This window comes from Vipera ursinii (assembly GCF_947247035.1).
Source record: "Vipera ursinii genome assembly, chromosome: 1".
Classification (NCBI taxonomy): domain Eukaryota; kingdom Metazoa; phylum Chordata; class Lepidosauria; order Squamata; family Viperidae; genus Vipera; species Vipera ursinii.
Window position 1 is genome coordinate 253,255,873 of NC_139512.1, and position 12,016 is coordinate 253,267,888.

General features: G+C 43.3%; 2 protein-coding genes across 4 annotated transcripts in view; one reads left to right on the top strand and one right to left on the bottom strand.

Moving 5' to 3' along the window:
• Nucleotides 1–3,977, top strand: part of ARMC2 (armadillo repeat containing 2) — a 51,135-nt gene extending 47,158 nt beyond the window's left edge. For both annotated transcript variants that reach the window (XM_083349359.1, XM_083349360.1), the window contains 3 exons: nt 1,171–1,303; nt 1,487–1,647; nt 3,741–3,977. In XM_083349359.1, the coding sequence (XP_083205485.1) occupies nt 1,171–1,303; nt 1,487–1,647; nt 3,741–3,859 (413 nt within the window). In that variant the 3' untranslated portion in view covers nt 3,860–3,977. The remainder of the gene's footprint in view (nt 1–1,170; nt 1,304–1,486; nt 1,648–3,740) is intronic.
• SESN1 (sestrin 1) overlaps nt 3,779–12,016 on the bottom strand; it is a 60,752-nt gene continuing 52,514 nt past the window's right edge. For both annotated transcript variants that reach the window (XM_083349363.1, XM_083349364.1), the window contains exons 7-10: nt 11,559–11,671; nt 10,636–10,826; nt 6,786–6,930; nt 3,779–5,764 (exon numbers count right to left, since the gene is read on the bottom strand). In XM_083349363.1, the coding sequence (XP_083205489.1) occupies nt 5,678–5,764; nt 6,786–6,930; nt 10,636–10,826; nt 11,559–11,671 (536 nt within the window). In that variant the 3' untranslated portion in view covers nt 3,779–5,677. The remainder of the gene's footprint in view (nt 5,765–6,785; nt 6,931–10,635; nt 10,827–11,558; nt 11,672–12,016) is intronic.

The following is a 12,016-nucleotide window of genomic DNA, read 5'->3' on the forward strand; positions in this document are numbered from 1 at the left end:
GCCTATTAGATTTTGCTTAAAAGAAATGGCTGTTAAAATGATCTGCATAGAGACTTCTATTTGAGAATGCTTGGACAAGGGACATAAAAGGAGAGTTAAACTTAAGCAGAATTTGCAAAGGCAGGTATATCATTTCATACAACACTTTGATTTCGGAGAAGGGCATGATATAAATGGGATTAAAATAAATAAAATAAATAAATTTCTTCCCAATTAAAATACAGTAGTGGCCAAAATTGTGGAAACCTTTTGGGAAAAGTGTACAGTAGAAATGCCACCTTTGGTTAAGTTTTAACCCATTTTTCTTCTAATTTCTTTATAACAGTAGCCTTGTTCACTTAATACTATTTTACATCGCTTTCTGGGCAACCAGTCAACCATTACATTAATTTTATTACGTTTTACAAGCTCACTAAATGAAAGAACACAAAAAAACCAAACCAACATGATAGCGATCACATAACACACTGAAAAATGTCCTCCTCTCAGCTTCAATACATGACATCAATAACTGAATCCTACTGTGATCTGATTGACTCATTGCCAAAACAAGATGACACAGGATTGGCTCTCTAAACATTTATGCTCATTGGCTACAATCAGATGAAGGAAAGCTACCTGATATCAACCTAAGCAAGTTATGCTTCCTTTTTCTATAACTTTTCATAGAATACAGTACAGATAATTGAACAAACTTTGTTGCATTATATTCTTGATTAAATTATCTTTCCATTAATATATAATTTTATGGTACTATTCCAAAAAAAGTGGTGTTATTAGCCATCAAAACCTCAAAAATACACTTTTCCCAAAAGGTTTCCACAATTTTGGCCACTACTGTACATCCTTTTTACTTTAAAAAAATTTGAAAAGCCAAAAATGAATGAGACATCAATTCATGAGTTCAAGCTTTGTATCAGGGGACTTTTTAAAAAGACATCTAATGAAATTCTGCTGAAGATAGTCATGCCAAGTCTTCACGTTGAGATTATTGGGATAAGCGTGTGAAAAATGTGTCAGTTTCATTAATGCATAGAGAGTTGATAATTGCTACAGAAATCAATATTTCAGTCCTTTAGAAGTGGCATAGCAGTATTGTAATGGTGCAGCTGATACAGTTATCCGTTCTTAAAAGCAAGTTTGTTCTCTTTTTTTCCTTCTGTGATCTAGTGTACAAGTTCATGATTGCTTTGCTTGATGCCAGGCACCAAGATGTCTGCTTTTCAGCCTGTGGAGTTCTCCTCAATCTTACTATAGATAAAAGCAGGCGGAGTATTTTGAATGAAGGAGGAGGAATTAAAAAGTAAGTCTTAGAAAGTAGTCCAGTCAGAAAAGATATTGCTGAAATTCACACTGGGGTGGTGGTGGTATATCTAGTATATTGTTGTTTCTATTTTCCTACAAGGCTTCTGCAAAGACTCTAGGTTTGCAAGGGTTTAATAACAGCTATTTAAAATCAAACATTGTTTTTTACCTATTATAACAGATTAATCGATTGCTTGAGAGATTTTGGGCCCACAGACTGGCAACTGGCTGGTTTGATATGCAAAACTTTGTGGAACTACAGTGAGAATGTTACAAGTAATGAACCCTGCTTTGAAGACGATGACTCAAACAGTCTTCTAGTTCTTCTTATGACATTTCTTGGTAAGCTGTAAAAACAGTCTGTGTTTCTTTAATGAATGGAAATAAGACATATAGAAAGTTGCTTTTACAGGACTTTTTTTCTGTGTAGCCCATTATTTTATTTAGAGTCTTTCCAGTGTCTTAGCAAGAAATTATTATTAGCAGTATACTGCTTCATAGTGCTTTAGAGCCCTGTCTTAAGCAGTTTACAGTCAGCATATTGCCTCCAACACTCTGGGTCCTCATTTTACTGACCTTCCAAATCGTAACCACCAGCCCAGGGCAACCGCATTCCTTCACTAAGCTCCTTTCCAGCTCTGTTTTCCGCTTGCAAGGCAACAAAAAGAAGTTTGTGGGACTACGGTTAAAAAAAAAAAAGATCAATCCAACCTTCCAACTTCTCCTGAAAAAAAGATCTCGCATTGGAAGGTCTCTTTGATTTTATTTTTTTTACTGGTAGTCTCACAGGCTTCTTTTGTTGCCCTGCACATGGCGGTGGCGGAGGAGCTGGAAAGCAGGTTAGTCAAGGGATTCTTTGGGGAAGTGAAGGGTGATGGGGAAGGGGCTGCTGCGGCCGCCGCCGCCTCACTCCGCCAGCATCCGGGCTCTGCAGGCCAGGCAGCCAAGGATATTCTTGGGGCTTCGTCCTTCACCCCACCCACCGCCTCACATAGTGGCCGCGGCCAGGGTGCATTGCTTAGTCTCCTGCTTCGTTGCAGTGGAAAGTAAGGAGAAGCTTCATCCTCCATCCTGCCTCACTTAGTTCTCAACCCCCCCCCAGCCTCATTTAGTGGCCGCAGCACTGGTGCATCGCTCAGTCTCCTGCTTCATTGCAGTGGCGAGTAAGGAGGAGAAGCTTCGTCCTCCACCCCACTGCCTCACTTCATCCTCTACCCCCCCGCACCTCGCTTAGTGGCCGTGGCACCGGTGCATCTCTCAGCCTCCTGCTTTGTTGTGGCAGTGAGTAAGAAGCAGGCTGGGCGATCCTGCATGGGGCTGCTGGAGCCGCAGCGGCGAGGCCAGTTGTTGGCACGTTGGTAGCCTTGCTGCAATGCCCTCTGTCAGCCCATGTGGGGCTCGTGGAGCAGCTCTGCACCCCCCACGCCTCACTTCGTCCTCAAACCGTCCCCCACCGCCTTTGCTTATTGGCTGCAGCACCTCTGGACCATCTCACTTTGTCTTCCACCCCACCCACCCCCAGCTTGCCTCCTGCTCCATTGTGGCCGCAAAAATAAAATACCCACCCCAAAAATAAGCCCTGGTGCTTACTTTCAGGGAAAAAATTATAAGACCAGGTCTTACATTCAGAGAAACATGGTACCAACCACCTGGTTTTGTTTTAAAAAAGCTATGAGTTATTTGAGAGCCAGTTTGATCTAATAGTTAAATTATTGGACTAGGTAGGGCAGACATGTCAAACACAAGGCCCGGGGGCCAGATCCAGGCCACAAAGTGGTTTCATGTGGCCCCCGAAGCCATCCTGGAAACAGTGAGGGAACGGCCCCCACTGCCTTGGCCCTGGCCCAGAGACCCTCCTCCTGCCAGAGACCCTCAGATCTGTCCCACTCCTGCCCAGGCCCCCATAGGCACCCTTGATGCGAACGATGTAGAGCTGGCCATGCCCACCCAGTAGGCCATATGCACTTTAGCCATGCCCACCCAGTAGGCCACGCCCACCCAGGCCACACCCACCCGGCCCCCTGAGGGCAACCGCAATGCTGATGCAGCCCTCAATGAAATTGAGTTTGACACCCCTGAGGTAGGAGCACAGAAAACTGAGTTCTATTTCTGCATGAAAGCTAGCTGGATAATCTCTGGCCAGTCACTCCCTCTCAGCCTCAAGAAGGCGGCAGTGGCAAAACCACCTCTAAAAATGCTGCCTAGAAAACTCATTTAAGTAATTAGGAGTCACATCTGACTCAAAGGCAGGGGGAAAAAACCACAACCACCAAAACCCCTCAGGAAATTTTAAGATTTTTGTGTGCATTCTTTTTTTAAAATATTCTTCTCCGTGTTGGTAGCAGATACATCCGAATACATGCGTGAATAACTCTTTAAATTGTTTTAAGTATATTTAATGCTGATCGGTAGGTACTTTTTTTTTCTTGCTGTAGATGAAGAACTGGCACTGGCTTACAGTTTTGACAGTGACTTAAGAGAATATCACAAACTTTATTGGGAAACAGAGTTCAAACCTGTGGCACAGAAACTTCTCCAGAGAATTCAAAATTGAAAATCGTTACTCGAGTTCCTAATACTTCATTTCAAGATGGGTGTTGATTCGATTCAATCAGTGTGCAAATCACTTCTGCTGCTGCTTTTGCAAATCATTTGATATTAAAACATTTCAGTATGTTGTTTCCATGAAAAATGCCTTGGTTTTTTTAGTTTTTCTACATAGCATGTACATTCATTGTAGAATACCTTTTTCTTAAATTTACAGTGGCATTTAAGAAACAAAAATAAACTAATTACAACATCTGAATTAAGTATCTTTTTGATTTCACTTTATAATAATGTTATGGTTTATACAAGATTTTATAAAAGATTGCAAGAATTAGTACTATGGTTATCAAGTATAGATAAAGGAATTCAGACAGCATTCGTTGTTAAATAATTTTGTTAGGTTTTAATGTATAGAACTAATATTGCATTTGGTCAAGAATTTCAACATTAATTTTTAGATGATTCAGACTAACATTCTCCACCCAATATTTTAAAAATATATTGAAAAATCACAGTATAAAGGCAGATTTTTATTTTTAAACATTTGTAAATGTATTTATGTGATAAGATTATGATCCTTGTCCATTTATTGATAAGCTAATTTGGTAAGTGAGATAGTTTCTTGATTTCACAAATGAAATACATATAGAGGGAATGAAATTGGTATTTTTAGCCAAAGCCAACTTAAAATTGCACATTTGGCTTATATGTTTTGGATCAGCATTTGCCTTGTATTTTTGAATAAAGGAAATAGCAGATGCTTCCTGTTGAACTGTCAAGAACTGCAGTTTAACTTTTGTCGTTTTTCTCTCAAACACAAATTAGAAATACACACCAGGCACAGCATTCATTAGTCTATTTTGTAATAAATGATACTAGTTTAAGAAGTCTGAAAAAAGAGGATTTTTTTTTTATTTAAACAACCCAGTAATACTAACAGACTCCATACAAAAAGTGTCCATATATTTTACACATGCACGCACTCACACGTATATGTCAAAGTCACTTACAGGGTTTTTGTTCTTGCTGTTTTTATGTTAAATTTCTTGTTTAACTACATAAGCTGCTGCTTAAGGGGCAGGCTGTAGCAATGAGTGTTTTTAATAAAAAGCTATTTGATACCCGAATGGATGTTTCTACACCTTTGATAGCTTCTAGGAATACTGAAGAAGTAGATTATCTATCCTTGCTCTCAACTATTTAGCTTTTCACAAAGTTGCAGATTTCTAAGCAGCTTTGAAAGTCTCACACTGCTTCAGTCTGATATAATAAGCCCAACCCAGACAGCAAAAGATTCTCTTAACAATCAGAACTCTTAATGTAACATCCTGTTCAGCTCTGCATTATCAGCAAGGATCACATACAATGTAGGCTCAGACAATAGCATTGCTTGCATTTGTTTATAGCTTAATAACTGGAATTGCTAGTCTCTTCATTTAACCAGCAAATTCAGCAGCATCAGGACTTTTATAAAAACATTATTCACCCTTGTATCAAAAGCAAAATTCTTATCTTCCAGATTATTTGTAACAATACATAAAGATTTCGGTAATTAGTTGTCTGCCAGAAGTCATTGCCTCCTATGCTAACTAGAGCAGGCTGGAATCCATTTGATTCCGTCTCTGAACAACTGTCCTACCACTAAGTTCAACATCAGCAGTGATATCCCATTAAGGAAAGAGCTGCAATAATACTAGTAGTAGCAGTAGTAATAATAATAAACATTATGGCACAAATAATTTCATGGCTTTTAGCCCCTGCTGGTTGAGAAGCCCCTTAACAAGCCCTGGTAAGTTGCCCCTTTGATTACTACTGCCCAAAGTTTTCACGTCATGTAACGAGTAATGGCTCTCAGAGCGTAAAGCAGTTCAGCTTGCATCCGTGCTTCTATGAGAAGCAAATTGACGTGAACCTTAAAGAAAACAAAAAAAGTTGGGTTTAGTATCTTTTGTGCTTTACAGCAGGGGTCCCCAACCCCCAGTCCGTGGACTGGTACTGGGCCACGGCATGCCAGCAACTGGTCTGCACAAACAAGCAAAGCCCCATCTCTGGGATGCAGGCAGCACACAAAGCCGCACTCTCTCCAGTCTGTGGAAAAACCTTTCTCCATGGAACTAGTCCCTGGTGCCCAAGAGGTTGGGGACCTCTGCTTTACAGTATTCTAAGCTCAGTGGGTTGGGATGCTGAGTTTGGCGGGTCGAATCCCGAGTGCTGTGTAACAGAGCGAGCGCCTGTTGCTCGTCCCAGCTTCTGCCAACCTAGCAGTTTGAAAGCATGTAAAAATGCAAGTAGAAAAATAGGGACCACTATGGTGGGAAGGTAACAGCATTCCGTGTGCCTTTGGTGTCTAGTCGTGCTGGCCACATGACCACGGAGACGTCCTCGGACAAGCGCTGGCTCTTCCGCTTTGAAATGGAGATGAGCACCGGCCCCTAGAGTCGGAAACGACTAGCACACATGTGCGGTGGGAACCTTTACCTTTACCTTTTTAAGGCATGTAGAAATGCTGCTAATATTTGAATTGAAGCCAGACAGAAATCCATGAACATACTAGTGGCTGATGCTGGCAGGAATCTTATGCAACAGCCAATTAGGTGGACTACAGCTTCCATACGGTTGCTATATGTGTAATACTCATTAGCCTGTGATCCTGGCTTTAGGCCTGGCATGACTAAGTCTTTATCAGGAGAGACAAGATACCTCTAGTCATACAGAATTTTTTTCAATACAGTATATTCATTAATGCTGTGATTTCCACTAACAGCAATAATGTAAAGACAAAAAAACTTTACAGACTGGTGAAAGTGTAAAGAGCTATTTAAGTCAATATAAGCAAAATGAATGCCTTAGTTAGTAGATGCAACTGTCAAGCATTATTATTCAACCTACTACGTCACAAGACACAGATATATAACAATGCATATACAACATACCTTCTCAGAATGTTTGAATTGCCTCCAAAAGCTATCATACATTCTATTTGTGGTCCTCTCAGGAGCACACACTACGGTTTTGATATAAATTTTAAAGCTGCGGTCCAACAACTGATTAATTTCACCGTAGTCATAATCATCATATCTATAATCAGACGAATAAATACGTTCAGATTTTGCATCACACTGTTGCCATTTATAATTACTGTGCTATTGCTTGCTGTATCATAGCCATGTTTTCTGATACATCTTAAACACTTGCTAAAATCCCAATTACAGTAGTACCTTGAGTATTTTTGTCAATTCTCAATATGCTGGAAATAGCACCTATCCCCACGTTTTTTTTTTTTGGGGGGGGTGTTTTGCCTGTTTCTATCTTCTAATCTAGGCGGTCCTGTCCAGGTATTGACTTTCAGAGTACTGCAGCTGTCTTTTGCCTTTTCCGATCTGCGGCTTTCCCTGACAAATTACAGCTTCCAGCCATAGATTTGGGAGCAACACAAGACCTTTGTTCTAGAATCACTTTTACTTTTAAAATTATGGTTAGCTTTTTCAGGGTACAAGGCTCTTACCTCAAGCAGAATTGTTATCATGAATTTGCCTTTAAAACCATCTGATAATAAGGAGTTACCAGTGCAATTATTTTTTTTATCGAGTTTATTGATTCTATGCTCGTGCCTTTTGATGTAGGTTCTTTATATAAACTCAGTCTGATAATAAGTGTTTAAGCCTACTGCATATGTACAGAGCTCATATGGGGAGCAAAATTCCCAAAATAATTAATCGCTATTTTTGAGCTGTGGCACGATCCAACCCTCTGGCTCTCACCTGCTGTCCTGGGGAAGGGGGAGGGCAGACACCTGAGCTCAGACTGATCTATTTCAATGCCAGGTCTGTTGCGAATAAAGCTCCCCTCATCCATGATTTGATCGAGGAGGAAGACGCAGACCTGGCATGCATCACGGAAACTTGGTTGGGCCCAGAGGGAGGGGTCCCTCTGATTGATTTATGCCCTCCAGGTTTCCGTGTGCTGCATCAACCTCGGGCTCAGGGTAGGGGAGGTGGCGTGGCGGTCGTTATCAAAGAGACCCTCTGTCCATGGGAGACCACTGCCCCCCAGATAGACGGATGTGAATCCCTCCTCTTAAGGTGGGGTCCTGATGGTCAATTGGGCCTACTGCTGGTATACCTGTCTCCAAGCTACATAGCAATGGCTCTACCCAGGCTACTTGACGCCCTCTCAGGACTGGCGGTTGAATTTCCCAGACTTATGGTTCTGGGAGACTTTAATCTGCCTTCCCTGGGCAGTACATTGGAGGTGGCCCGAGAGTTCATGGCTTCCATGACGGCCATGGACCTGACCCAAATTATTCAGGACCCAACTCACGAGGGGGGAAACACGCCTGATCTTATTTTTATCTCTGGGCAATGGCTTAATGGACTGGGTGGGGTTACTCCAACATCTCAACCTCTTTCATGGACAGACCATTATCTCCTGCGGTTGGGCCTCCGTCATGTCACCCCCCGCTGTCAGGAGGCGGAACCGACCAGATGGTTCCGCCCCAGGCGCCTTCCAGATGGCGCTTGGACTGATCCCTACCTCCCTCTCCCACAGCCCAGTCAAGTCCTTAGTTAATGCCTGGCAACAGGCTGCTTCGGAGGCTCTCGACCGCGTTGTGCCTTTGCGTCCTCTGACCCGACGCAGATCCCGACTCGCTCCTTGGTTCTCCAAGGACCTGCGAGAGATGAAACGCCGGAGAAGGAGCCTAGAGAGCATTTGGAGAACCAGTCGGTCCGAGTCTGACCAAACACAGTTAAGATCCTTTTCTAGATCTTATCTTGTGGCAATGGAGGTGGCAAAGCGCACTTACTTCACCACCCTCATTGCGTCCGCAGACAACCGCCCGGCCGCCCTGTTCAGAGTGGTCCACTCCCTTTTAAATCAAGGGACAGGAGAGGACCCCTTACGAGGACGGGCCGAGGAATTTAGTAAATATCTGGTGGACAAAATTGCTCAGATTCGGGCTGGTCTGGACTCTGACTGGGCAGTATCTGACGAGAGGAAAACGATGAGTTTGGCCGAGAACATTTGGGAAGAGTTTGATCCTGTGACTCCAGATGAAGTGGACAGGACCATGGGGAAATTAAGTGCCGCCACGTGTTTACTGGACCCGTGTCCCTCGTGGCTGGTGTATGCGTCTCGAGAGATTACACGAGGCTGGATCCTAGCAGTTATCAATGCCTCACTGAGTGAAGGGTACTTCCCTGCCGCCCTGAAAGAGGCGGTAGTAAGGCCCCTCCTTAAGAAACCTATATTGGATCCAGCTATTTTAAACAACTTTCGTCCTGTCTCCAACCTTCGCTTTCTTGCGAAAGTCGTTGAGAGCGTGGTGGCACGGCAACTCCCTTTGGTCCTGGAGGAAACTGAGTATCTGGATCCGTACCAATCGGGTTTCAGGCACAGAGACGGCATTGGTCGTGCTGGTGGGCCCGAGATAGGGGTTACTCCTCTATCCTGGTCTTATTAGATCTCTCAGCGGCTTTTGATACCATCGACCATGGTATCTTGCTGCGTCGTCTTGAGGGGTTGGGAGTGGGAGGCACCGTTCTACGATGGTTCTCCTCCTACCTCTTGGGCTGTTCGCAGACGGTGTTGGCAGGAGGGCAGAGGTCAACCCCAAGGCCCCTTAGTTGTGGGGTGCCTCAGGGATCGGTGCTCTCGCCCCTCCTGTTCAACATCTATATGAAGCCGCTGGGTGAAATCATTCGTGGTTTTGGGGTGAGGTATCACCAATATGCGGATGATACCCAGTTGTTCATCTCCACCCCAAACCAACCCAGTGATGCCCTCGATGTGATGTCCCGTTGCCTGGAAGCGGTACAGATTTGGATGGGAAAGAACAGGCTCCGGCTCAACCCGGCCAAAACTGAGTGGCTTTACGTACCGACATCTCGTTTAGTCCAAGAGGTTCCATCTTTGATTATAGGAGGAGAGATATTACCTTCTGTTGATAGAACACGCAACCTGGGTGTCCTCCTGGATTCACGACTCAGTTTTGAAGATCATATTGGAGTCGTGGCTAGGGGGGGCATTTGCCCAGATTCGCCTGGTACACCAGTTGCGCCCCTTTGTAGACCGAGATGCCCTACGTACAGTCACCCACGCACTCGTTACCTCCCGTATAGACTACTGTAATGCCCTCTACATGGGGCTGCTCTTGAAGACCACCCGGAGGCTTCAACTGGTGCAGAGTGCAGCTGCACGGGTAGTGATGGGAGCACCCCGATACTCCCATATTACACCCCTCCTGCGTGAGCTGCATTGGCTACCGGTTGCCCTCCGGGTGAGATTTAAGGTGCTGGTTCTTACCTTTAAAGCCCTACATGGCTTAGGCCCGGGATACTTGCAGGACCATCTGCTGCCGGGAACGAACTCCCATCGCCCAGTACGCTCACACAGAGAAGGCCTCCTCAGGGTACCGTCGGCTAGACAATGTCGGCTTGCGACCCCCAGGGGAAGAGCCTTCTCTGTGGGAGCGCCAGCCCTGTGGAACCAGCTCCCCCCTGAGCTTCGGATGGCCCAAGATCTCCAGTCCTTTCGCCGCGGCCTCAAAACACTCCTTTTCCACCTGGCTGACCTAGACTGACAGGGATTTTAATTATATTTACAATTCTAACTCTATTCTTTAATTTATTTTAATTTATTTGAAATTTTTATTTTTAATTTACTGTACAAAGACCTTTAAGTTTTGTTGTTGTTAGCCGCCCTGAGTCCCTCGGGAGATAGGGCAGGATATAAATCCCATTAATTAATTAATTAATAAATAAATTAAAGCTGATCTGGACCAACCTTATTCCAAACATACAGTGGATGTAATTCCAGATTGCACGTCTAAGCATTGATGTATCCACATCTTTATGCATAGCCATTGTATTGTAAGTCAAGTTGTAGGCAATTTGAAACTTCTCATCTATCAGTTGTCCTACATCTGGATAGAGACGATTTACCAGTGAATACCCATGGTCTTCCCACGAATAGTCCTTAAAAGCAAAACAGGTACATGGAACCAAGTTCTCAAGAACTTTTTGATAAAGTAGAAAAATATATTTTTCACTTCATTTTCAAAACCCAAATTAAGTAAATAATCGCTATGTATGCCAACAGCATGGATACTCTGTTGCCCTCCACTGGTTTCAACTAGAAGTAGTCCTCCAACTTATAACCAAGAATTTCCATTCCTAAGCAAGGTGTTTTTTTTAAAGTGAGTTGCACCTCATTTTATGAACATTTTTTGCCAGGTTTGTTAACTGAGTAACTGCAGTTAAGTGAATCATGCAGTCATTTGGCTTTCCCCTTTGACTTTGCTTGTCAGAAGCTGGCTGGAACGCTGACTTCCCCCATATGATCCATGTATCTAAATACATGCCCATCATTGTCAAGTGCCTGGATTTTGATCCCTTGACAGTGGGGATGGTGTGACAGTTGTAAATATGGGGACTAGTCGCAGGTCATTTTTTTTCAGTGCCGTTGTCACTTTAAAAGGTTGCTAAATGAATGGTTATCTGCATAGCTTTCACAATAATCCCCCTTTATATTGCCTGAGAACAATGTAAATGTTCAGACCTGCAGGGCACCAAATTGCCTACACTTGCTTTAAAGTTATATAAAAAAACATACAGTGTGTAATTTATATACCTAATATTCTGTGTAATTTATACACCTAATATTCTGGAGAACACTTTACATTTCTATACTGAAAATGTATGACTTACCTGTACACGGAAGGTAGGTACATGCATCCCATGTCTTGAGAAATCTTTGTAACCATAGCTAGTGTCCTCAAAGTGACGAGATACATCTCTTGTTGGTGCTATTTCTTCATCTTCTGTTAAATGTATAACAAGGTAATTTCACAAAAACAGCTTAAAGCACATTGCAAAATTATAATAAATAATTTCTGTAATCAATACATGTTTGAGCAACATGGTGGAACTAAGGTAACATACGACATACAACCGACAATCTTTGCTGGCCTGGCGAGTTTCTAGTTGTTTTGGAACTGTTGGTGAGACCGTTAAAAGTCGTTGGCGCTGTTTGAATTTGTTCTACCAGCAGCAAGATCTGACTGCTGGCCCAGTGATGTATTCTATTGCAAATCAGGGCTGTTTCCAGAGGAGGCAGAGGAGGAGAGGACCTGGAGCTTATGGAGCGAAGGAACTGGATGAGGCTG